Source organism: Hippopotamus amphibius, chromosome 2 (assembly GCF_030028045.1).
Source record: "Hippopotamus amphibius kiboko isolate mHipAmp2 chromosome 2, mHipAmp2.hap2, whole genome shotgun sequence".
Classification (NCBI taxonomy): Eukaryota; Metazoa; Chordata; class Mammalia; order Artiodactyla; family Hippopotamidae; genus Hippopotamus; species Hippopotamus amphibius.
The window spans coordinates 28,282,229-28,309,855 of NC_080187.1; the positions used below are offsets into that span (position 1 = coordinate 28,282,229).

Sequence of the window (27,627 nt, forward strand, 5' to 3'; positions counted from 1 at the left end):
TGACAACACACACTTTTACTTCCATACTTTTAATTCTTTCTAGTCTATTGCTTTCTATACCTATCTGTATGTCAGTACCCCACTGCTGACATACTATTGCCATAACTTTTTAGTAAGTTTTGAAATCAGGAAATGGTAGTTCTCCGACTTCATTCTTTTTCACGATTGTTTTGGCTCTATGGGCTTCCTTGCAATTCCATATGAATTTTCCAATCACAGTTTCCATCGATATAAAAAAAAAGACCATTAGGATTTTGATAGGGATAGCACTGAATCTAAAGATCACCGTGGGTAGTATTACCATCCTAACAATACTCACCCTTCCAATCCATGAATGTGTGTCTTCTCATTTACTTATGTCTTTGTTCCTTTCAATGGTATTCTGTAGCTTTAAATGCAAACATCTTGTACCTCCTTGGTTAAATTTATTTCTCAGTATTTTATTCTTTTTGATGCCCTTGTAAATTGAATTGTTTTCTTCATTTCCTTTTTGGATTGTTCATTGCTAGTGCATAGAAATAAAACTGATTTTTGTGTGTGGATCTTATATCCCACAACAATGCTTAAATCATTTATTAAGTCTAACTGTGTGTGTATGAATTGTTTATGACTTTCTATCTATAAGATAATGTCATCTGAGAAAACAGATTTTACTTCTTTCTAATTTGGGTGCCTTTCATTTCTTTTTCTTACCTAATTACCCTAGCTAGAACCTTCAGTACAATACTGAATAGAAATGGCTAGAGAGGCATGCTTGTCTTGTTACTGATCTTGGATGGAAAGCTTTTGGGTTTTCACCATTGCGTATGATGTTAGCTGTGGGCTTTTCATAAACACCCTTTATCAGGTTGAGTAAGTTTCCCCCACTGCTGTCATAGTGATTTTTTTTTCTCCTAAAATGCAAATATCATCAAGCACTCCCTTGCTAAAAATCCTGCAGTGAGTCCCTATTTTCTTCAGCATGAAATCAAGTTCCTTAGTGTGGCCCAAAGACCATCAAGATCTGATACTCGTTGACTTCTCCAATTTCATGTCCCCACACCCATTCTTCTATACAGAATCAGAGACATCATGTTTTCACACATGCTGTTCTTCCTGCTTGGATCACTTACCTCCCTTTCTCAATAGGCCTTTTTTACCTTATCACATCCCTGTCTCCCGGCCCCTCCCACCTTCAGGCAGTCTCTGTGCTACTCCTGAGTTAACTCCCTTAGAGCAGCTGGTATACCATATTACATCACCTGCTTACCTCTTTGCCTTCCTAAACAGATCATGAGGTTTCAAAAGGCAAACACTGGGTCTCTCACTTCTGTATTCTAAGTGAATACAGGACTCCATAAATGTCTCTGGAATGAACAAAGACTTCCTTTCTGTTCCATTTATACTTACAAACATGTCTTGTAAGTCCTAACGGGGGCAGGTCTAGATAAAGATGAGGTAACAAATTCAGTTAAAGAATCAGGAAATTACATGCTTGGACTTTACCAGCTCAGCTCCTCCAGTTTGAAAGCCATATGCAGATTATTTTTGTTTTCACAGTAACTTGAAGAATGCATACTCCTTTTTTCCATAAAAGGATAAATTCTATAAATCTTGGTGTTGTACTTTCTTTTTAGGTTGCTAGGAAGCTCAAAGTATTTAATGCTTAATTGTCCTGTAACCACAATAGTCCTAGAGTCTAGCATATTTGTTTCTTGCTGTTTATGTCTTTGCTTCTCTATTTTTATTTGAATAATCTTATTGTACATAAGCCTCTCTGGAAAAAAGTGGAGCATAAATACGTAAATATATATACACTAAGAATACATTGTATGTATTTCTCATTAGCAGAGATGCAGACAGACAGTTAAGGTGACAATGCAGAAGAGCAGAGTTAGAGCCATTGAGAAAAAGTTTGTCTGCAGTTACCTGAGCTGCACAAGCCATTGTTAGGTTGGGCTCTCTTAAATGAAAATCAGAAATTAGGTAGATTTCCTTCATCAGGGAGTGGAAAAAAATTTTGTTGGCACAGAGAAATATTTTCAGGGCCTCAAACTCTTCTCCAAATGGCTTCTTCTTATCATTACAGAGATTTCTGCATCAGACGGCACTGAGAAGAAAAGGTAAACATTTCCAATACTTACTGAATCAGAGACTCAGAGCCTGGACGAACTTGACCAACTGGAGCAAGACCCTATCTTTAAATGAAGAAGTGGCACACCCCACGCTGAGTGTACTCCTCCACAATCCTCACCACCCCCCCCCCGCCCCACCCTGACCTAATTAGTCACCGGGTCTGTAAATTTCCCAGAGGAATCTTCCTCTACCCTCGACCCCCTTCCCTCTCTCTCCCAAGTCTCCCATAGGCTCTCGACAACTCTCAGTTCAGGTCTGAACACACGTGCAAAACTCCCACATCCTCTCTGGGGTCACCTCTTCCTACCTATCCACGTATTCTTGGGTCTGGATTTTCTATAGACTGAGGTTTCCTCATGTCCCTCACTACATGATGGCCCGCGCTATTCCTCTGCATAGAATCTTCTCCCTTCCTCCCTCCTGGCCTTTCGTCAAGTGGCTCATTCCTGCGCATCCTTCAAGACTCAGCTCAGACAGCTTCTCCTAAGAACCCAACACCTCCCTGTGTGCTCTTGAAGCACCTTCACTGTCATCTTCTCCTTTCATTAGGCGGTGAGCTATTTCAGATCAGGGAGTGAATGTTTACCACCGAGTCCCCAGAATATAAATCCTACTGACCAGAGGCGGTCTCAGGAAAGGATTGTTGAACAGAAGTGGACACACTTAGCAAGGCTGCTGGAGACACTTAGTAAATGCACTCAAAACAGGCCTCACTCATCACATTTTCCAGAGTATGAGACGTGGACCTCACCAACTCCCATCTGTCTATTGTTTCTTTCTTCCCCCCTAATTCTTCTACATTTAAGTCCTTTCCACCCCTTCCTCTGACCTTTCCCTTGTCTAATTAAAAAAAAAATTCCTTAATCTATTTAGATTTGACTTAGATTTGTTTTCAAACTGAAAGCCAATTGTCCTAAACACCATTTATTAAATGAATTCTTGTTTTCTTATTCATTTGAGGTATAGCCTTAGCTCTTACTAAGTTCTTATAAATAATAGAATTTGGGGAAATTTCTCTTCTACTCTACTGGCCTATTATCACATGGGTTTACAGTCATTTTATTATACTTACCTGAATATTTGCTTTTTACCTTAATTATATTATTTCATGTAAAAAAATTTTGAGGTTACTTCAATTAAAAAAGAACTATAGAGGAATATTTAAAACATACAGATAAGCAAAGAAAAAAATTAAGTTACCCTAATGTCATATCCCAGAGACAACCACAATTATCATTTTGATGTAGAAAGAGTGGTAGCTGACTTCCACGTAACCATCTTGCCAGATTAACTGACACCTCCAGTCCTCTGTAGAACGTGCTGACTGACGCCCACAGCAGGCTGAGTGGTCCGGGAGAGGGGCCTGTGCACTGCTCTCAGCATCAGCGGACAGTGCTTACCAAGAGTCAGGTGTGTTTACTCCAACATGTTATGCCAGGTGCAGTGGTTATTCAAATGGTATGATTATTTAAATACTATGTATATTGATAAAAATGAGTATGAAGAGAGTAATTTCTAAGAAAAGTAAGTTGAATGCCTTGGAAAGACTCCATAAAGATACTAAAAATATTACTCAAATTATGCATGCATGAGAATTATAAACATTGGAAGGAAAAATCCAGGAGTCGTACTCAGCTTGCTTCATTATTTAGCTTCCCTAAATTCTTAATCCATTTTAAAGTCAGTATTTCATATTATTACTTTTTTTGGTGGTTACATTACTGGTATGTTTAATGCTGCCAAAAGAGACAATAGACAACTTCAGAGGACTCAAAGACTCATAAATAGAATTAATACCTATGTCAAAGCTTGGTCAATGATTATTTACTTGTAGTTTTAAAAAGTATTTCACTTATAATGATTCTCCTCCTTAACCAAAAATTTCAATTAACTGATCAACTACTAGTGCCCAGACTTGGTTAAGAGAGCATGTGTTATACCTTCAGTCATTTAAAAATGTATAAAATATTGATTTTTACATATTATAAATACTGCTTTATCCCCTTTTTCATAGACTATTTTGCAGACATTATTTCAAGTCATGGAGGATGACAACATTTTTAATGACTGCCCAGTCCCTACTGTTGAAGTTCTATTTAATATTCCTTTTATTAGACATTTAAAACCATGTACCTTTCTTGATTTCCTCTTCGTGGGACTGACAGAAAACTTGGAGTTTAGTCTTATGTGCAGCCTAGGGTTTCTTATACAGTTAATCTCCTTTTTCTCAATTTTCACACGCCTGCTTTAGAAAAAAATTTCTTGAAAAAATTTTTGGGTTAAAATTTTTTGTTGTAAGCTGGGAGAATCCCTTCTGGCAGATAAAATAGACCAAACACAAACCCCTCATACCCTGTCTCCAACTGTGAGGTTACATTACAAGTTTGGTTGACTGAAGCCCTTTTGTTTTGCCTTGAAGGCAATTCCTTACTGCTGCCTCTCTGGTCTGACATACCTGGCCAGGGAGCTTATACTACCTAGACTGCTTTAAGACTTCTATTGAAATTGCTGATAAGCCCAGGAAATGGTCCAATAGCTTAGATTTGCTGTTTCCTGGAATACTGAATGTAACCTAGGTACATCTTCTAAAATTATTTTTCTCAGGATTTGGACAGTAAAGGAGGCACAATATCATATTAAAGTATTCCTTACCTTCACTGCTACTTGCAAAAACTAATAATAATAATAATAATAATAATAATCTGAAGAGGCCTGGCCTTGTGGGTTAGTTCCACAGCATCTGGTCAAAAATAGGAGGCCAAAGGGCCTCATTAGGACGCTAGCTTCTTTCCGAACCTTTCAACACCTCTAGGAGCTTTGACCACTATTTGAAGCTGAAATTTCAATCACAACTTACACATTATCCTAGAGTGCACAAGCAGTATGTGTCTCCAAAGAGACCCTCTAGATGTGTCTTTATTGTCTAAAATTTGAGATTGAATACAGATTATACTTTTCACAGTCAAACAAAGAGAAAATATATCTGGGTACCTTTCAGATGTGAGGCTTTTCACAGGCTCTTTAATCACTAGCGGGTCTATGTAACAGGGAGTTGTGTAAATTTGCATCAGGACCATCCCCCAAAAAAGAATGAATAGTCTAGATTGGTTAACATTCTTCAGTAACTCAAACAGCAGTAGTGTCTGAGGACTCCTCACAAATGTTCTATAACAACTTCTTCTGGCAAGTTGGTATAGATAAATAACTAGGGCTATGAGCTGGGCATTACTCACATTTGCTAATAAAAAGCAGTCTGTACAGTAGCCTCTTGAGAAAAATCCAAAATTAAAAAACAAATTGGGGGAGACTGATTGGTCTTGCAAAAGGTCTTCCACTTAAGAACACCCCTTTCTTAGTCCCCAGTATCATTTAAAATAGGATTAGTTTTAAACAAGCTTGATTTTTCCAAACTGTAATGGGGGCACAGCTACTGCTTAAATTACGGCACACCGGTTTCACCAACTCACCAACTCAGCACAGATCCAGGCTTCAATTTATGTGCAGGGCACTGCACACCACGCGCAACGAGGGTTTTCCATGGTAAACGTTATCTAACAGGCTTTTCCCTTCTGCCTGATGACTGAATTCAATTGCAACCTTAGCATTCACAGACTGACTCAGACTCCAGCTAGGAAGCCTGGCTAGGCAGTGGGTGAACTTTGTACTTCGGAAATTAGGTTTTATTTAGTACATTTATGTTTCATCCTTCAGGGATCCTAGAGCATGCTGAGAGATGCTGGAAAGAAACAGCTGGGAAATTCCAGGGCACCCTTGCAGCATATTGACCTAATCTGAAAACAAGACATTGCCCACAATCACTTTCTGTTGCACAGCAGCAGAATATGCCACCCCCAAATGTGACTGCAGGAGTTCAGGACATGCCTCCTCAAAAAAATGCCGCTTTATTATTTTGAGCTGTAGGCACTTGAACAACAGCAAATGCAGGGTGAGGCATTCTCTGAACTCTCCTTATCTCCTTAGATTCTCTAAAAAGAACTCAAATGTCATAAATCCCCTTCTCAGGAGTTTCATCAACCAGGAAAGACTGACTCATCACAGGAGAAGAGACTAGAAGTCAATACCACACCCAGACACACTTTCTCAGAAGCTATCACGCCACCCATCTATTCTTCTAAGGGCTCATTCATCTTTCCTAAAAAATCATTTACTCTCCCCTAAGAGGCTTACATTCTCTCTCCCCTTTCCTTATTATGATAGTATTTAAATGTGAATTCTAAGCCACTTAGAGGAGTTACCCATTTTTCCCTGGATATCTCACACGTATGCATGAGGTATACATGTCAATAAACTTCTGTGTTTTCCTCTTCTTCATCTGTCTTCTATTACAGAGTCTCAGCTAAGAACTCAGAAGGGTAGGGGGAACAATTATCTTTCCTCCCCTACACTATCACCACCCTGGACATGGGAAAGTGTTACAACACAGTAGACGATGACATTCTTTCCTATAAAATTTTATTTATTACATAAAAAATTCTATACATTTGTTAGACTAAAATACAGTTTTCATTATAATTCTGGTAACTGAGTCAGTACACAGAAAACTTAGCATCAGATCAGCACTTTTTTTTTCTAGTTCATATTTCTGCACAAGGAAAACATTTCAAAGCTCCATTTTATATAGGCTCATTGTACTCTGAAGCCAGATGGAATTCCATCCAATTCAGAGCCCTTGGAAGTTAATTGCCCAGCAAGATTTGATAACTCCAGAAAGTTAATTGCTTAATATACATATTTTTAAAGTCCTCTGAGAGCACAACACTCTGTAAAGTCTGCACTGTGTCAATAATGACAGCCACCAATACCACAAGGCTACAACCATGTCTGTGGGGCATGTTCAAGCACCGACATGTTTGTTTCCCCACCTGAATACAGTGTAATGACACTGTAATAAAGAAATAACAATAAGGAAAAAACTCAGAATAATGCTAAGGTAAAAGATCCTGAACCAGGGAATTCATGGAAGGCTTAACCATGATCCTACAGTTTGTGAGGGACAAAGACCAAACATGATACAAAAATTCATTTTGACACTATGAAATAGGATGCAAAAGGCACAACAAAACAAAACCAAAAAGACAAAAAAGGAATCAGACTGAAAAATATGTGGCACCACAACATACTTCTCATGCTGGATTACACAGCAGTGAGATGTCGAAACACACTGATGGGCGTTTTCTGTTCAAATCACCCCATACACTGGACGGGATCTGACCCTGGATGTGAGGCTCAGAGGCTGAGAGATGAAGAGCAGGTCCCTTTGTGTTGACTGATCTTTAAAACTTGGCTGCTTTATTCTAGGAGCCTATGCTAAACTCAGCAGTTCAGGAAGGCTGTGCCAGAAAGTACTTAAAGTTGGACCTTTGGTCTTTAGAAGATATGCTTTTGTCTTTGGTTGTTTTCCCAGAGCCCCTGTCATTTTGTTAGGTGCCCTCCAAACTTTTCTCCCCACTCTTGTGTTAGCTGTAACAAATCAAATCAGCTAACAACCCACTGAATTTATTTCACTGGGTACAAGATCTATTAGAAGTGCATTCAATGGTCAAGAATCTTCTGAGACAGTATAACTGAAACTTCATTATGGAGCTCCCAGTACCCTTTTGTAGGATGGAAGAAATCAAGAGAACTTCAACAACAAAATAATCTAGAAGCACTAAGGCGATATAGTAGAAGAAAGGTAATTTTCCCCCTGTGGTGTCTTTGAAAATTAAAACTAGCCAAAATATGAGGGCCAAAAAGTTCTGGGAGCACACTGCCAGAACCCAGAGGATGGGGAAAATTTACTCAGTAGTCTCTGTCTCCAATCATCAGTCCCAAAGCTGTCCTAGTATTGTTTCATTCCTGTGAATTACCTCACACAAGTTTTGAAAAAAAATCTGGCCTAATGATCAATGTGGTAAATGAAGGAAGTGCTCACATTTTCTAGTGGCAGGTAGAATGGTCTGCAGGATGCTGGTGGGAAGTTCACTTCAGTCCTGCGCCCATTCATTCCTCAAGTCTTCTTTTCAATGCTCATTTTACTCGCATGGAATGGTTTAATACGTATTCCTCAAAAAATAACTAACTCAAACGAATTTCCTAGCAGATGGGATGGGTGGATCAGATTCCTATGTGAAAGTCAAGACATTCCCTTCAGGTCATACACTTCTATGACAAGAAGACATTATCAAATATAGATACTTACACTGGACTTAGGCCCTTTTCCACCCAAAATGGGAACTTCCACCCATGGTCTCTCCCTTTGCTACTGTGGAAGGTTCAATAGAGCTTTTCTGGGGGTGTGGGGTGGGGAAGGGAGCTGACTTTTCTATTTTCTTCACCAGCCAATTATGACACTTCCATTGCTTTCTTCAGCTTGAAAATGTAGGTAATAGTTTGATGTCTGACTATAAGTCAAGACCCACTGGAATCAAATCTTAAAAAAACTTCAAACTCCTTTAAGGATGTCTGCCTGCTTTTTCGAGGGCCCAGAGAACACTCCATATAGTTTCAGCATCCTTACCTAATAGCAAGGTGTACATGTGAAGAAATCCAAAAGAAGGAAGGTGAGGTGGATGTGGGGAGTGGAGGCACAGTCCCATTGGCAGTGGTCCAAGGCTGCTCTAGTGGTTACTGGAAAACATTCAAATCAGGAGGAAACATCTCCCTGATTTATGCAGGTAAAAAAACAACTTCTGAATTTCTTCCCCCCAGCACCTGCTCCTCCAACTTGCCACTAAAATTTTTTGTCAGCTATGGACTTACAGTGAGTTTGCTAATTTATGATCATCTTCTCGGTCATGCTGACCAAGATAATATTTTTAGACAGCAATCTACTCATAACACTATGCCACAGATGTCACATCTGAGCGACAATAATAAAGAATCTAGGGTTTTGGTAGATGGATAATTACAGGGATTCCCTATTCATTTCTTCTTGGATTTTCTTGTCCACTGCAAATAACTTGGTACCTTGTCAAAAATTTACCCTCATACCTCCAAGGAAAGAAATCTTACTGTCTTGAAGATTCAGTGTTGATCATCCTGTTTTTCATTCACATTAGTGTGGTTTCTATTTTCAAAGCTGGTACTAAATTAAAGTTTTCAAGTTATAAAAATGATTCCAGACGACAAGGTCCTACTGTATGGCACAAGGAACTATATTTGATATCCTATGATAAATCATAATGGGAAAGAATATGAAGAAAAAGTATATATAACTGAATCACTTTACACCACAAATTAACACAACATAGTAAATTAACTATACATCAATTAAAAAAAAGATGATTGCAGGTCAGAAATTGGTAAGTAGCATCTTAAAAGTATCTTCAATGGAGGCCTAATCACTATTTCATTTCCAAGTATATTATCAAACCAACTTTAGAGCAGCCTCTGACTTGTTTTCATTAGGCCCTGAGGGTATGGGGGTGGGGTGGAGGCTGGCAGTCTGAGGGTCCTGAAATTATTAGTATTTTAAATGTTCATAGGTAGGCTATGTGACTTTGAGAGAAAGATAGTTCATTGCTTTCATAAGCTTCTCAAAGGGGCCCTTGGTCCCCTCAAAAGATTCAGAACCTGCTTTTGAATATCAAATATTAAATTCGGGTCTTAGCAAATAAAAGGGAAACATTTCTGAAATATTTGGAAATTCCAACGTTTTCATGGTCAGCTAGATCTTGATTAGACCATGAGTAACCTGAAAGCTTTACTATTCTGAATTCCCTGGTCTAGGGTGTTTATTCCTCAATCATTTATGTTGTAAAACTGAGTATCAAAACTGAGTAAAATAGCCTAATATTTGGGTCCTTAACAATTGCATGTCTTTTCCACAAATTTACTAATGAATTCCTTTAGGAAATATCAAACTTAAATCCTGCTCATTTAATTTAGAAAAGTGATAACTGTTCAAGTGATATTGAAATGGAAGCATCATTTGTCTTTTTATACATATATAAAAATCAAGGAGATATGGAGGAAAAAAGGGTACTAATAGTATTTCCATAGAAAAGGTTTCCACAGAAATTCTCAAATTTAAAAATTTTGCACTGAAGTTTTTTTTATAAGAAAGATATCTTCAAAGATTTAAACCTTGGATTAAAATTTTCCTCTTAAGTTAAAGCTTGGAGAATAAGAATTTGACTCAAGTTTATGAAATGTGAATGGGGGAAAGTGTGCTATTTAAAATTTTTAGGTGTACACAACATGTTTAGCCTTTTGTTTTCTAAGATTGCTAGGTTTATATTTTCTCTTGGCACATTCAAGGGTCCTGTTTTTCCACAATTTGGGCTATGTGCCACTAAAAAGATGAGCTTATTCTGAAAGCAGCCATGGTATATGAAGAGTGCCTACTTTTCAAATGGGCTAACATGTATTCCTTCGTACCCAAAGATACATGAATATGCATTTAAAGCAAAATGCATTCTACACTGTGAATATATAACACACAAAGCTCTGCTTTATGCATTTACTTATGAACCCACAATTTTCCAATATATATTCACAGACCACATCTTAACAACTCTAGGTAAGCCATTATAGTGCACTTTTATCTGTCAGATGGAATATGTGAAAAGAATACAGAAATTAACTGTGGCAGATGCACTGAGAAGCCTCCACACTCTGAGGATTTCATTTTTGTTTTTTTAAGTAGTGGCTAAAAAAAAAAGCAGTAGAGAACTTATTGAAAGGTGAAAGCTTAGAAAGACCTTTCTGAAGGAAACTTCTCAGAGGCTATGTTAAGGCTATTGGAAACTCCAAAAATTCAAGTGAGGTTACTGATCAAAATAAAATAAAACGTTCAGGTCACCATAATTGGCAGCTCTAGTTTTGGAACTGACCCCAGAATTCTACTTTGAAGGCCAGGAGACCTCTTGAAATGGCCTTTATCAGCTAGTAGTGGTATTTGGTGGAAATGGTTGGGGCCTTAAGGGCACTAATATGGCCTCATGAATATTTATTTGGTGCCTGTAGTTTCTGCAGCTGTTTTAAGGGAGAGGGTGGGAGGAGCATTACTCTGGTTTCAAGTGGCTCAGGACCACAATCAAGGAAGGGGTCATCTCCCCCATCCCCCTTCAGGAGTGAAATCCTGAAACTGCCCTGGGAAGGTACGGGAACCCTTGGCAGATAACAAGGTCAGTGGTATTGGGAACTGGCAGCTTAATGCCCTTTGCTGAAAAAATACAAAATAAGAGTAATGGAGCATCTCCATGAAGGAAAAACTTATTTCCAGCTTAATTTTTAAACAGACTCAGTGAGTGCCCCCTCCTCAACCATTATGGAAAAAGTTTAGGGACCAACACACAGTTAAGCTACTTAAATTGCAGTAACTTAGCACTTAATTATGCTATGGGATAGGATAAAAGCTTTAATCCTTAAACATTACACATTGAATTAAATGGTTTAAAGGAATAACCTGCTTTGAGCTGTGCGCATCGGTGCAAGGATTAGACAATCTCAGGGCTCTAGCTAAAATTCCTAATGTTTACCTAACGTACTGGTAAGCCTCCCACAGAAGATGGGTCTCTTGGATTTATACTGAAATATCACATACAGCAGACCTTACTATTGAGACAGGAGTATCACTTACGGCAGAGCTTACTCTTGAGGCAGGAGCCTAGAAAATCTAAACCAGGAGGCACCAGAGCCTTAATTTTCTGATGGCAGCAGTGGTCACGATTCTCTTCTCACTGTGATTACCATTGACAATAGAGGACCTTAACTGTAACTCTGGAAACAGGCATCCTGAACACAATTTTGAAGATCCACCACAGAAACAAGACAAACACCACCACACACAGTCAGTGGTTTATAAAACTATTCAGGTAGCCACATTTCACAGATAATTTTTGTCCTTCATCTATTCTCCTCACTTGGGCAGAGATGGAGGCAGTGCGCGAACAGCAAGAAGGCAGAGCTAGCTGAAGAATGACTCGCGATGAATGAAAGCAGCAGCAGGACTATCCAAACATAACCTCAAAACATTCGAATATTGCTAGAAGCCTCTCTGAGGCCCTCTAAAATGCATCAAGGAATGAAGCTCATGACAGAGTGATATTCTATAAATCAAATATCTCTCTGTGTGTGCCTGTGTAATATATATGCATATCTGCATATATCTACTCATACGGCACACATATCCACTTAGGGGAAACAGCCTGGCAATTAATTGGGAACTCAAATGACATGGTTACACATAGATCATAATTTCTAAACACAATGTTAGTAAAACAAAATTTATTTGTAAAACAGGACCTGTTATATAAAATGGCACACAATCAAGTTATACAAAAATACAAAATTTCTTTCTGATTACAGTTCTAGTTGCAAATGATAATTAGAAAGCATTCCTGGTGGCTTCCAAATAGCTGAGATTGTGAGTTTATGGAACAGGGAGCAGCAACAGTCCATGGTGCTGGGATATCCGAGTGAGTAGAACCTAATTTCCAAACTCAAGACTTCCATCAGGTCACCTTGGAGGGACACCTCCTAAAATAGCTAGCTCTTGGAATGTCTTCTGTTTTGATACCCATCTTCCAGACTTTTGCCAATCCTAAATTTAGTTCCCAATGTGTCTTAATGTCCATAATCTGTGTGGCTATGAAACAGAAGGTACTCTGAAGTTTCTTACATGATTTGCTCTCTCACCTATTTGGATAATTGTTAGTTACATAATTATATTTATTCCATTTCGAATGATAGAAAAGAGTACAATGATACCGTTTAGTGACATCGGATGTTAGATGTTAACCTCTGGAGAATTATTTTTTCAAAATAGCTACTCTCACAATGTTGTTTTCTGTGATCTTGCCAAGACATGAGCTCGTTTCTTTAAAAAAAAAATTTCAGACTCTTATTGCAAATATTCTGAAAAAATCAGAAATATTACATGAGCTTTGAAAAGAAACCGAGGCATTTAGCAACTTTTAGCCTAGCTAAAGAACATGGATACTTAAAAAAAAATATGATTTACCTTTTGCAGCAATTTAAAGGTCCAACCCTTTGAAAGGAAGCACATTAGCAAACAGCTGCTTACTAAGCCCTAGTGACATTAACTATGTGCATTTCCATAATACTGGTCTAATTCATTGTCTAATTCTGGTAGGAGGCAATGCTTTCTTTCAAAAAATTCTCCTTCCGTGGAATGATAAAATGCTGAGGCTTTTTTTTTTTTTTTGTACAGAGCCTGTATTTAGTGCAATAAGTTTAAAAAATCTGCTCTGAAATATTTACTTTACATTAACAAAAATAGCTTTTTTTAAAAAAATTGTAACAAAAAGGAGTTATCGCATAAACAGATCATGAATTATTCTTAGCAAATTACACTTTTTTTTCTTAAAGCATTCACCATTACAATAAGCAGAACAATGGAATATTAGCCATTCATATCTGGTAAGCTTCAGGAATTAAAAAACCCACCCAAACCCAAAACCCATCCCCAAACACAAAGAACGTTCAACACTTGAGGATCAAAACATTAACTAATTCTTCAGTTAAACATTGTAGAATTCTGGATACATAATGAATTGCAAGGAGAGGAGCACCTGCCAGTATGTTTTCAGATTTTATAGCAAGCATTTGAATAAAATGGCCACTTAGCCCTAAGCCACTGAAGTTCCTCTGAAACAGAAGCCCAAGCACCGGAATTTTCAATGCTTTGTGTTCCATGTTTCTCTCCCTTTTTTTATTCCTTCCAGCATTGCTTAGTCTGCAAACCAATATACAGATACTTAAAGGCTAAACTTGCTGGGTGCCCCAGCTTCCTTTCAAATCAGGCACACAAATGTGTGGAGGATGCTACTAACGTCAAAATGAAAGACAAAATATAAGAAAAAAGTTTGCATAAGAAAGATTATCTACCCTTTTCTTTTTTACCTACTCTCTTATAGAAGCATTAGGGTAAACTACAAATACCTGAGGAGTTGGTTACTTTTTAATATTGGCTGACAAATGATGAGCTATTATGAAAACTCCCATATTGGGTCCACTTGTATGTTTCTAAAAGGAAAATGACATGGCTTCTTTGATTGGGGAAAACCGACTGGAGTAAGTCCTTATTTACCTGAAAGCATATGCCTAGTCTCATCCCACTAGGACTTATGCATCAGTAAAATAAGGTCTTGATTTTATGCACACATCAGGGAAATCACCCCTGAATAAACTTTAGACAGATAATTCGGTACAATAATTTTTCCTAATTTAAATAACTAAAGTTAAAATCTCCTCTAAGTTATTAAAAATGTTAATCAGATATGAATCTTAACATTTCCATTAAGACAATTACAATTGAAAACATTAAATGACGGCAGTTGCCTTGTAAAAGCCACCCGTATGAAAGGAGTACATGTTTGACAAAAATAAGCATAAAAAAGGTATTAAATCCCTGTTCCTTTTCTCTGATTTTGGCTGATTATGTGTGTGTGTGTATATACATATACATATATACACACACCCACACACACAAATACATAGTTATGTGTATATATTGTTTTGGAATGTCAATGGGTTCCATAACGGTCGGCTAGGTTCAAGCAGAACTTGCTCCCGAAGCCTAGAAAACAAAGTCATACAGAGTATAATCTTAGTCAATTACCATTAAAAGGAGATCATGAATGATGTTACAAATACACAGAGGGTCACAAACAGCAATAAAGCAAAATGGATTGAGAATCCATCTCCCCTGAACCTAAATTCCAGGGGCTGAAATTCCTGAGACTGCTGAAAAGTCACACTTCCCTCTGGGTCACCTTTGAGATATGCAGAGAATTCTTCTCCAGTCTATGTTGCTATAGTGCCCAGGTTTTCCCCCCCATTTTCTCTGTAGGTTTCTCCTGTACGACAGCAAGCAGATGGCCAGAATGTCTCTTTCTTAAACCTCTACATCACATTTGGTAAGTTTTTCTAAAATAATTATCAAAGATTTATAGAAAGACCTTACAAACCTTCAAAGTTTCCTTAACAAGTGAGGCTCTCTCAAAAGAAAAGTCTAAGAGGAAAACTGGAAGTACCTGTATTTAGTTTAGTGATACCCTGTTAAAAGTAAAAATTTAAACCACATTTTTCTGGACATTATTTTGTAGACTTTAAAAAACCCTATATTAAACTATCCTGTTAAGGAGACAGACAGTGAACTCGAACAGCACTGTTTCTACAGATGCAGCAAAATAGTTATGACGCTCTGTTAATAGAATTTTCATCTAAGGCAATAATGTGAATTAAACTAAGCAAATACAAATAAGCAATCCTAAAGTCTACCAATCCTCAACCTTAGGAGGGAATTTCTCAGGTAATTCTTTAGGGACACACACAAGATGGTGATGGTAGTAGGGGTCAACTCTTACCATGCATCCTGTGAGAGAGAGATTTGGAGGTATTGATGTGCTCAAAAGATGTAACTAACCTGTGAGCAACAATTCACACTTCTCTCTTGGGGACTTTTTGAACCACTTAAAACATCATTCCTAGAGATCAAATGCTACAATGTCCAAAGCACCAGAAAAACAACGCACATAAAAGATGTATTTGGGGACACGGCAGAGGGCTTTGCCATTAATCTGCAAGCAATGAACCGATGAACAACATAAAATAAAAGGAAAAGTGGAATGAAGATTTCAATGCAGTGTTTGAATTAAGGGATATTAATTTAAAGCTGAAAGTAATATTAGGGGGAAAAAAATTTCTACATTTTTGGCTTCTGGTAGAATGCCACATGGCCTAGGCAATTCTCCTAGTATTAATACCTATGAATCAGGGGTTTAGATAAGAGAATGTATATTTGCATTCTGGTCTATCATAATTCAGCTATCTTTCCCTCAAGAGTAATACAGAAATACAGGCCAATTCATGGTGGAAGTAGCTAGTCCTAAATCTCTAATTATTTCTCCCTTTCGTTATACGTTTATTACTAAAGAATGATTTAATGTAAGCTTCAACCACTGGCAAGACAGAAAAGGGGGGAAAGGCTGATTTCCAAGATTTTATATGTCTCTTCAAAGTTTGAGGTTTGAAACCTTATTTTCTGAACAATTAGGACAACCAAGCAGTGGCAAGAAGGAAACCTTCCTCGTTTTTCCAGGCCACCTCAGGGTTGGCAGAATTTTCACTGTCATCCCCCCAGCCCCTGTGAGATAAGAGGGATGCAGGAAGAAAGGGCAGGGAGGCAAGGAGCCGGACAGGGGGGACTGGTGATTAGTGCCTCTTCCCTGTTCATCCCGTTCTGGCTGATGCACACTTAAAAATAAGAGTTAATGGCCATTCTATATCCTTTTACCTATGATTAGAGTGACCTGCGCCTTGGGAGTATAAACACTGAAGTTTTGACTTTATCATCATCAATGCTATCAAGAGCAACACCAAAAGTAGGCACTGGACGGGGTTACAGAGACGAGTTTATATCTAAACATTCTGTTGAGGCTTTAATGTAGGTTGCACATACAGTTATTTTACATATACATATACCCCCTTCACTCTGCAATGAACCCATTTCCTTTATTCTTCCATACTTAAGTGGGCTTGTTTTATACTATATATTTCTTAAGTTGGACACCTATAACTCAAACCATTTATTAAAGTATAAAGAAGAAAGAAGAGTCCTCATCTCACCTTTTTTTGGACATTATATGCAATTAGAAGGCACATTATTTTAAATTAAGTGTTTAAGGACATAGGCAATTATATAATATTTTGAAATAAACATGCTATTTAAGAACAATACATTTGTAATCAAGCAGTAATTAGACCCATATAGCTAAAGACATCTGTCATTATGCAGTGGTGAGAATATGTATAGGAAAAGCTACTCAGGATTTTCTTATACTAATTAACTTTAAGTTACTGTATTCAAATGAAAGGAGAGTGGTTATATATATCGCTGACCAGAGATAATTTATCTTTCTCACAATTAAGCTGAGGCTGGAGAAGACCAGATTGTCTTATTGAGTGGGAATCTGGGTACTGAAGGAAATAGCCTTGTTTGCTACTGAAAAATAGCTTAAGAAACAAAGAAAGTACAATCCAGGCAACAGAAGAAAAAGTCAGCAAAGGAGAAAAGACAGCAACAAAAACAAACCAATATTAAAAAAGGGGGGAAGACATGAATTTCAGCAAGTTGAAAGGAATTGCTATCATCACTTCTAAAATGGTAAGTATTAAACCGTCAGTTCAAGTGCACATCCAAATGTTCAGTCCCGTCCCATGAAAATGAAACACTGACGGTTAAAAAGAAAAAGATGGAAACTGCAAGTTTACCTCAGGGACAAAAATATCCCCTGCCCTGCCATGAACACTGTTCCTTTCAGCTTACTTTTACAGAAGGTGGTCTCAGTTGTGACAAGAATTCTGCCATCCAAGTGATGGGTAAACACACAAACAGAAAGAGCAGCACGTCCTGCGTGATACAGATCACAAAAGCTTCTCCTGAAGAAGTGCAGTCAGTGAAGAGAGACAGAGAGAGGAAGTGAAAGTGAAATTCTTGGAGGGCGGCCACCTCCTCATCTCCACCTACCATCGGTTTCAGCTCTCTGGCATCAGCAACGCCTCCCTTACCAGCTTCTTTCATTGCTTTCCTACTGTTTTCCACAAACTCCTGCAAAACAGGGACCAAATTACATAAATTCTTAGGTCCTTTCAGACGTTAGCTGGTAGATGATTTCTAAAGAGTATTTACATTTTTACTCAGTAATGGTAAATGGATGGCCTAAAAACACAGCAGAAAACAAAAACCAAAAAAACACATAGCAATAAGTAATATTTGGTACCACCCACAAGAGCAGCTAAATTTGGGGAGGATGGACTGCAATCTTTTGATATCAAATCTTTTTTTCCACCATTTCTTGTGATAACCGTGGCTCAAAGAGATGTTAGTTCTATCTGGAAGAGAAAATACCTTTCGTGTTTTAGAAAAGATTATTTCCCCCTACTTAGAACATTGGTTTATTTGTTGCTTTACTTTCTCCATATCAAGGTTAAATGGAACAGCATTTTACTCTATAAGCCTCCTTTTTAAAATAACCCTAGGAGGTACAAGAAAGCATTGATACTACTAAGCATAGTGTACTGTTTTTTAGCAAAGCCATAAATAAGCTACTTTAAAAAAAAATGTCTATCTGGCCTTGAAATTACTCCATAAAGCAGGAAGACAGGGAGTAACAACCAGAACTGGTGGTCAGAAGTCGTTAAAATGGGATTATGCCCTGAAGGAAACATTTCTATCCTGTCAAAGTTTATGGAGCACTTCTTCATTCAATATCCTCATCATTCTTACAGAGAAAACTAAAATCTGAAAAACTGTATTTTTTACTCTGCTTTTCATCAGTGGTTTAAAAAACAAAAACAAACCTCTCCTTCTAAATGGCTTAATCACAAGAGAGACGCAATGCTCCTAAGTAAAATTCCATTATGAAAATAATCAGTTAGGATTATAACTGAGATGATGAAAATGTCCAAAATGTAGTTGGTGATCTTCTTAGTAAAAGAGATAATGTGTAATAAACATAATTTCTGTGTAAAGGTTCAGATTTGGACTAATGGAAAATGATGCCATCTATCAGGCATGGGGCTGATAACCTGTATTCATTACAAAACTCCTTCGACTTGGCCTGGCATACTTAGGATAATGGGTTTTAACAGGGCTGACAGCAATAATATTTGGAAAGGTGGTGGATGGAGAAATATAGGTAGGCACTACAACCTGGGAAATAAAACTTTTTTTGTCTCTGAGCCGATTCAGGAAAAGGCACGTAGAACACCAGTGGTCCAATGTTCCAGTTCAAGGGCTAAAAAAAAGTCAATTCAAGTCCATCTAACTGCAGAGACAGGGAGAGCTGTATGGAATAGTGTGAACTCACGAGTATTAACGGGATATTGCTCTAGCTGGATGGATTTGAAATGGTCTCATGCATGCCAAGAGGGTCTTCTTCCCTGATTGCCCCAAGACAAACCTCATTCATGAGTGCTCTAGGTTTAATTCTGAATTACTCAGGTTCATATAATGGGAATTAAATATAGAGAATGTTCTACAAAATATTTATATTACTATTTTTACTCTTAAACAGCAGAGGGCCTTTGAAGTACTTACCATCAGCACTTTATCCATGTAAAATTCTCTGCCTGGGCTCCCATCATTGTATTTTGTATCAATGGCAAAACACAAGAATAATACATCCACTACCATTTCGTAAATGGACAGGAAGCAATGAGCGACTAGGAAAGCAAAGAGGCAGACGATGATGAGAGGCAGCACCCATACTGTGTAATCTTGCTGGTAGTTGAGCAGCATGATCCCAGCCAAGCCTGTGCTGCAGACTATCAGCACCTGAGGCAGAGAGAACAAAGACCACATTTAACAACCTCCTGCAGGAAACTACTATTTCTTCATCGTTGGCAGACTTAAAATCCTCTTTACCATCTACACATGATGGTTGCATGAGTCCCTTCCACCTCAAATTAGAATACATAATCCATAAATACCCAGGTAGAATATCACCCTTGTTGATGCTAAAAATAACCAAGTTTTCCAAATGCTATGCGTGTTCCCTAAGACTTCACTTACTTTGTATCTGTGGCAATTTTTAAGATAAATGCATACATATTTTAGAAGAAAAATTATACATACTCATAGCACTCAGAAGAAAATCACTGACATTTCAGGGTATTGCTATGTATTTTTTCTAAGCATTTTTACGTATATGACATAGTATATAAACAAATCATTAAAAGCTCTTCATTAATAGTTATGTATCATAAATGTTTGATAAATACATACTCAGCTACATATTTTCACTTTATGGGTGATTTAAAATTTATTTAACCATTCTCCTACACTTGGAGACATTATTGTTTTCAGATATAAATAATGCTGCAACAAACATCCCTAAGAGCTTTTTCTTTGTTTCACATTTTATTTCACATACAATATGTGGTAAATTTAATATAATTTGCCACGAAGTGTTGATTTGGACTATTTGTGAAGAAAGAGGTTGCCAAACACATTCATGCTGCAAAAATAAAAGAAATAGCCATTTGCTCACTGTCAAGAACCACCTACTCTGATGCTTCATCACTGCACATGCAGCACTAAATTTTCTGTGGTCCTTTTAATACTTTTTTTTTTTTTTTTTTTTTTTTTATCAATGATGGGTGATGCTTTAGAGGGCCAGGACAGGGAGGGTGGAAGGGAGTCGCGGGAGGGTGGGGATATGGGAATATATGCATAAATACAGCTGATTCACCTTGGTGTATCTCAGGAATTAGCACAACAGTGTAAAGCAATTATATTCCAATAAAGAGCTTAAAAAAAAATTTCGTAGCCCTTAGACTTCCATTCGAAGGACAACAATCAATCTGAAAATCTCCATATTTCTAACAGTTGTCGATGTCTCTATTTTAGACAAAGGTTCATTAAGCCATGGTGTATTCAAGTTAGGCTTGATCTAGCCTTAATAAGCAAAGCAAAAAGCAGCCTGAGTAAACAGGATATAATCTCCATGAAGATAATGTCAATGTCTGTTTCTTTTAATACTTTTTATTTCAGTTTTTCAATAACCCTATGAATGGCTTATGGCAAACATTATCACCCTCATTTTATAGACTGGGAAACATGCTGAGAGGCTGGCCAACCTGCCCAACGCCACAGAGTAGAATAAAGAGCAGATACCACTCAAAAAACGGTCTTATGATGCCAACACCAGTGCTCTTTCCAGGTAAAAATTCAGCAAATACTTGGATACTGATACATCTCAGTAACAGGTTACACTGAATCCTAGCCACACTCGTGCTCAGCCCTTTACCTGGCCTAGCATCAAGCTTTAAATAATAAGAAAAAGAAACAGTTCTCTAGAACCACAGCAGCCTTTCCCTGCCCAGTGCTGGGGACAGGAGTCTGGGAATTCTTCTTTTGCCTTTCCCCCATTATTTATTAACACCAAAGTATCTCTCACTCACCATCATCTTAACCAGGAATTATAATCCATTAGAGGAGATACTGGTTAAGCTATAAATGGACCCCTCTCTCAGATGATTTTAGGGAGCAAATCGGGGTCTGCTCCCCTACCATCATTTTTGTGGCAATATACTTATGAATCTTCTCTCACAGTGACTTATTTTCTGGGGTGATGTCCACAAATAGCTAATTAGGTCCATTTTCTTTCAATCTTCTGTTTCAATTTTTGAATGAGCTATTTCTCATACTCTTCTTCAATGTTTTTACATCCACCCTAGGGGAGAACTGAGCTGCTTTATGCTCTCTCTACACCACTAAAAGTTAAACCACATTTGAAATGTTAAAGTCAATTATAGGCAGAAGATGTGGCTCAGACAAAGTAGATGTAGAGACAAAAACTGTTAAGATAGAATACTGTCATTTGAGAAACAACTTCAAAAATTAGTGACACAGCTTAAAAAGTCAAAGAAATGCAATAATTACTCCCCAGCAGAATGGAAGGGTATCATGCACTCATTCAAGCAGAGCATACACTAATGGTTCTCCAACTATTGGGGGGCTGGAAATCACTTGGGGAGTTTGTGAATAATGCAGATTCCTGGGCCTGCCCCCAAAGAGTCTGACTGGTTGCATTTAAGATGAAGCTCAGCAATATTCATTTTAAAAGTACCCCTGGTGGACTTCCCTGGTGGCACAGTGGTTGAGAATTCGCCTGCCAATGCAGGGGACACAGGTTCGATTCGTGGTCCAGGAGGATCCCACATGCCGCAGAGCAACTGAGCCCGTGCACCATAGCTATTGAGCCTGTGCCCTAGAGCCTGTGAACCATAACTATTGAGCCCATGTGCCACAACTACTGAAGCCCACATGCCTAGAGCCCGTGCTCCACAAATAAGAGAAGCCACCACAATGAAGAGTAGCCCCCTCTCTCTGCAACTAGAGAAAGCTCATGTGCAGCATTGAAGACTCAACACAGCCAATACATAAATAAATAAATTTATTTTTTTTAAAAAAAGTGCTCCTGGTGATTGTTAGAAAGTCCACAGTCTACAAGAAAAGTACTGTTCTGTATTGCTGATCTCCATGGTGGAGTACACACAGCCGAAGGAGGGTTCAAGAGAATCACCTGGGACTTCTATTTGTATTTCTCATATTTAAAATTTATCTCACTTTCTAAAGCATATACTAGTGAAAGCTATACATATGTCATTAATAAGTAAATGTAAATATATTGGGGAAATGTGCTCAAATTATTTTTTGGTAATAGGATGTTTGATTTTAAAGATTTAGACACTTGTTTTAAAGGATAAATTATTTGTGACGCAGTAGAAGAGATCCTACACAGGGTTGGATGTTAGAAGAAGGAAAGATGCAGGATTGAATCAGAGTTAGAACTTCTTAGTTTTTTGACTCTAAGCAAGTTCACTTAACTTTCTGAGACTGTTTTTCCATCTTTAAGAGAGATACGATAGGACATACATCCCCTAATTGTTAAAATAAGCATTCTGAAAGCACTTAACATAGTGACTGGCAAAACTAGTTTCTTTTGTTATTTTTTTTTGTCATTATAAATCTTGCATTTATGATGCCCTTTTCCCTCATGGAACTCAAGTTTTGAAAGATTTTATTTATGAATGAAATAGCACCTACAAACAATAACTCATATTTTCATTTTTTATTAATCAAAGCCAGATTAAATTGTCAACTAGAACAACTAATTAGTGTCATAAAAAGTATTATCAAATAGAGGTAAAATAATTCTCACACAGAAGCAAAGAAACAAGATTTGGGGGATTTTTTTTTGGTATAGTTTTTCCTTATTAATTTTCTGTGTGGATGATCTGTCCATTGGTGTAAGTGGGGTGTTAAAGTCCCCCACTATGATTGTGTTACTGTCAATTTCCTCTTTCATAGTTGTTAGCATTTGCCTTATGTATTGAGGTGCTCCTATACTGGGTGCATATATATTTATAATTGTTATCTCTTCTTCTTGGATTGATCCCTTGATCTTTATGTAGTGTCCTTTCTTGTCTCTTGTAACACTTTTTATTTTAAAGTCTATCTTATCTGATATGAGTATTGCTACTCCAACTTTCTTTTGATTTCCATTTGCATGGAATATCTTTTTCCATCTCCTCACTTTCAGTCTGTATGTGTCCCTAGGTCTGAAGTGGGTCTCTTCGAGACAGCATATATATGGGTCTTGTTGTTGTATCCATTCAGCCAGTCTGTGTCTTTTGGTTGGTGCATTTAGTCCATTTACATTCAAGGTGATTATCGATATGTATGTGCCTATTACCATTTTCTTAATTGTTTTGGGTTTGTTTTTGTAGATCCTTTTCTTCTCTTATGTTTCCTGCTTAGAGAAGTTCCTTTAGCATTTGTTGTAAGGCTGGTTTGGTGGTGCTGAATTCTCTTAGCTGTTGCTTGTCTGTAAAGCTATTGATTTCTCCCTCGAATCTGAATGAGATCCTTGCTGGGTAGAGTATTCTTGGTTGTAGGTTCTTCTCGGTCATCACTTTAAATATATCATGCCACTCCCTTCTGGCTTGTAGAGTTTCTGCTGAGAAATCAGCTGTTAACCTTATGGGAGTTCCCTTGTATGTTATTTGTTGTTTTTCCCTAGTTGCTTTTAATAACTTTTCTCTGTCTTTCATTTTTGTCACTTTGACTACTATATGTCTTGGCGTGTTTCTCCTTGGGTTTATCCTGCCTGGGACGCTCCGTGCTTCCTGGACTTGGGTAGCTATTTCCTTTCCCACGTTAGGGAAGTTTTCAACTATAATCTCTTCCAATATTTTCTCAGGTCCTTTCTCTCTCTCTCTTCTCCTTCTGGGACCCCTATAATGTGAATGTTTGTGCATTTAACATTGTCCCAGAGGTCTCTTAGGCTGTCTTCAGTTCTTTTCATTCTTTTTTCTTTATTCTTTTCTGCATCAGTGATTATCACCATTCTGTCTTCCAGGTCACTTATTCGCCCTTCTGCCTCAGTTAATCTGCTATTGGTTCCTTCTAGTGTATTCTTCATTTCCGTTATTGTGTTGCATATCTCTGTTTGTTTGTTCTTTAATTCTTCTAGGTCTTTGGTAAACTTTTTGATCTTTGCATCCAGTCTTTTTTCAAAGTCCTGGATCATCTTCACTATCATTATTCTGAATTCTTTTTCTGTAAGAGTGCCTATCTCCTCTTCATTTAGTTGTTTTTCTGGGGCTTTATCCTGTCCCTTCATCTGGTACAAAGTCCTCTGCTTTTTCATTTTCTCTATCTTTCTGTGGCTGTGGTTTTCAGTTCCACAAGATGAAATACTGCTGATACTGCTTGATATTGCTGTCTCTGTATTCTTGGTTGTAGGTTATTCCCTTTCATCACTTGAAATGTATCATGCCACTCCCTTCTGGCTTGCAGAGTTTCTGCTGAGAAGTCAGCTGTTAACCTGATGGGAGTTCTCTTGTATGTTATTTGTCATTTTTCCCTTGTTGCTTTTAATAACTTTTCTTTGTCTTTAATTTTTGTCAATTTGACTACTATATGTCTTGGCATGTTTCTCCTTGGGTTTATCCTGCCTGGGACTGACTGCACTTCCTGGACTTGCATAGCTATTTCCTTTCCCATGTTAGGGAAGTTTTCAACTATAATCTCTTCCAATATTTTCTTGGGTCCTTTCTCTCTCTCTCTTCTCCTTCTGGGACCCCTCTAATGTGAATGTGGGTGCCTTTAACGTTGCCCAGAGGTCTCTTAGGCTGTCTTCAGTTCTTTTCATTCTTTTTTCTTTATTCTTTTCCGCATTAGTGATTATCACCATTCTGTCTTCCAGGTCACTTATTTGTCCTTCTGCCTCAGTTAATCTGCTATTGGTTCCTTCCAGTGTATTTTTCATTTCAGTTATTGTGTTGCATATCTCTGTTTGTTTGCTCTTTAATTCTTCTAGGTCTTTGGTAAACTTCTCTTGCAACTTTTCGATCTTTGCATCCAATCTCTTTTCAAAGTCCTGGATCATCTTCACCATCATTATTCTGAATTCTTTTTCTGGAAGGGAGCCTATCTCTTCTTCATTTATTTGTTTTTCTGGGGTTTTATCCTGTCCCTTCATCTGGTACAAAGTCCTCTGCTTTTTCATTTTCTCTGTCTTTCTGTGGTTGTGATTTTCAGTTCCACAAGATGAAATAGTGCTGATACTGCTTGATTCTGCTGTCTGCCCTCTTGTGGAGGAAGCTATCTAGGAGGCTTGTGGGTGTTTCCTGATGGGAGGGACTGATGGTGGGTTGGGCTGGGTGGGTGGAGCTCAGTAAAACCTTAATCAGATTTGGTGGGTGGAGCTCAGTGACACTTTAATCTGCTTGCCTGCCAATGGGTGGGGCTGTGTTCCCACCCTGGTGGTTGTTTGGCTTTAGGCGACCCAGCCCTGGAGCTTACAGGCTCTTTGGTGGAGCTAATGGTGGACTCTGGAAGGGCTCACGCCAATGAGCACTTCTCAGAACCCCTGCTGCCAGTGCCCCTGTCTCCTCGGTGAGCCACAGCTGCCCCCACTTCTGTAGGCAACCCTCCAATACCAGCAGGTAGGTCTGGTTCAGTCTCCTATGGGGTCACTGCTCCTTCCTCCTGGGTCCTGGTGAGCACACTTTTTTGTGTGCCCTCCAAGAGTGGAGTCTCCGTTTCCCCCAGTCCTGTGGAGGTCCTGCAATCAAATCCCGCTGGCTTTCAAAGTCTGATTCTCTGGGGATTCCTCCTCCCGTTGCTGGACCGCCAGGTTAGGAAGCCTGATGTGGGGCTCAGAACCCTCAGGACTTCTGCGGTATAACTGTTCTTCAGCTTGTGAGTCACCCACCCAGCATTTATGGGATTTGATTTTAATGCAATTGCGCCCCTCCTACTGTCTCACTGTGGCTTCTCCTTTGTCTCTGGATGTGGGGTGGTTTTTTTTTTTGGTGAGTTCCAGTGTCTTTCTGTTGATGGTTGTTCAGCAGTTAGTTGTAATTCCGGTGCTCTTGCAAGAGGGAGTGAGCGCACATCCTCCTACTCCGCCATCTTGATTCTTCTCTGGTATAGTTTTATTGGCGTAAATATGCAATATCTATTAGGCTTAAAAATGTTTAAATAACTTCTAAATCGTTATTCTTAATCTTTGAGGACCCCATAGGACAGTGATCACAGGTCTCAAGCCACTAAACTAGAGTAGCTAAGGTCTCTTCCAAATCTAATATACCATTCCATAAAAATCATTGAGGCTTCAAAGAAATGAGTCCATGACACTGTCTTCTGTTTTCTTTCTAAAATTAAGGTTTTGAAAATTAAATTTTAAATTCTGCGATAATTAAGAATTCACATGCAGTTGTAAAAAGTAACACAGAACGATTCCATGTACCCTTTACCCAGTTCCCTTCAATGGTAACACCTTGTAAAATTATCGTACAAAGTCACAACCTAGATATTGACACTGATACGATAAATACACAGAACATTTCTATCATTACAAGCACCCTTCACTTTAATCTCTTATAGCTATCCCTACTTCCCCCTTCCCCATCACTAACTGGGCGACCACATATACGGTCTCCATTTCTACAACATAATGCTGTCATTTCAAGAATGTTATACAAATGAAATCATACAGTAGTTATAACATCTTCTGGGATTGGCATGTTTCACTCAGCATAATTCCCTCAAGACTCATCCAAGTTGTTGCATGTACTAATAATTTGTTCCTGACACTGTCATAATGTTTAATATGATCTATCTAGCTGAACTATTTGATCAAAAACTATTTCTGCATACTAGTAGCCATTAATTTCATTAATTGTAATGAAAGAAACTCTTTAAAAGATTTATTACATACCATTCCATAAAATCATTGAGGCTTCTTACATCCTACTCTGTGTAGGATCTCTTCTACTGTGTCACAAGTAATTTATCCTTTATAACAAGAGTGTCTAAATCTTTAAAATCAAACATCCTATTACCAAAAAATATACTTCTGTGATCAGAACTCTATTTTTGAAAAAGGAAAACAAGAATTTATCTTAGTATGTTGGAAACCCATAAGTTTTTTTTTTCTCTTCTTATCCTTCTCCTTTTTTGATTTCTCAATTTAAAAAATGTTTATCTTTCCTGGTTTTAAAAGTTTTTTTTTCCTTTGGTTACGACATTAGAAATACTATTCAAAATTATATTATTCTGGAAAGCAACTTGGAAATACATATCAAAAATCCTATTATGTACTTGAACTCATTAATTCCACTTCTAGGATTCTGGCCTCAGGAAATAAGTATTAATGTGGGCAAGAATTGGTACAGAAAAGTTTCACTGTAGCATACTTTATAATAGTAAAAAATTGAGAGAAGTTCAACTGTAAAAACAAAACCAAACCCAGAGGCTTGTTAAATAAATGATACAACAACCATATAACCATGTTTAAAACATTTTTAATAAAAAGAGAAATGCTCATAATATAACATGAAGTGAAAAAAGGGCTATAAAACTGCCTTTTCTACCAGATTTTAAATTCTCTTTACTGACTAGTATAAAAGAAGCACCCAGAATAGCCCCAGTACATAACTAGTAGGCACTCTATAAATATTTGT

At 37.9% G+C, this 27,627-nt stretch overlaps 1 protein-coding gene across 4 annotated transcripts in view; it reads right to left on the reverse strand.

The window, feature by feature from the left end:
- The window catches only part of SLC44A1 (solute carrier family 44 member 1), a 195,727-nt gene that overhangs the window by 30,316 nt on the left and 137,784 nt on the right, over positions 1 to 27,627 (reverse strand). For 2 of the 4 annotated variants that reach the window (XM_057720148.1, XM_057720149.1), the window contains exons 14-15: positions 19,187 to 19,423; positions 17,390 to 17,695 (exon numbers count right to left, since the gene is read on the reverse strand). In XM_057720148.1, coding sequence (XP_057576131.1) covers positions 17,405 to 17,695; positions 19,187 to 19,423 — 528 coding nt within the window. In that variant the 3' untranslated portion in view covers positions 17,390 to 17,404. Of the gene's footprint in view, positions 1 to 6,621; positions 14,663 to 17,389; positions 17,696 to 19,186; positions 19,424 to 27,627 lie in introns of those variants that run through there. The other 2 variants (XM_057720150.1, XM_057720151.1) reach the window with 2 other exon arrangements.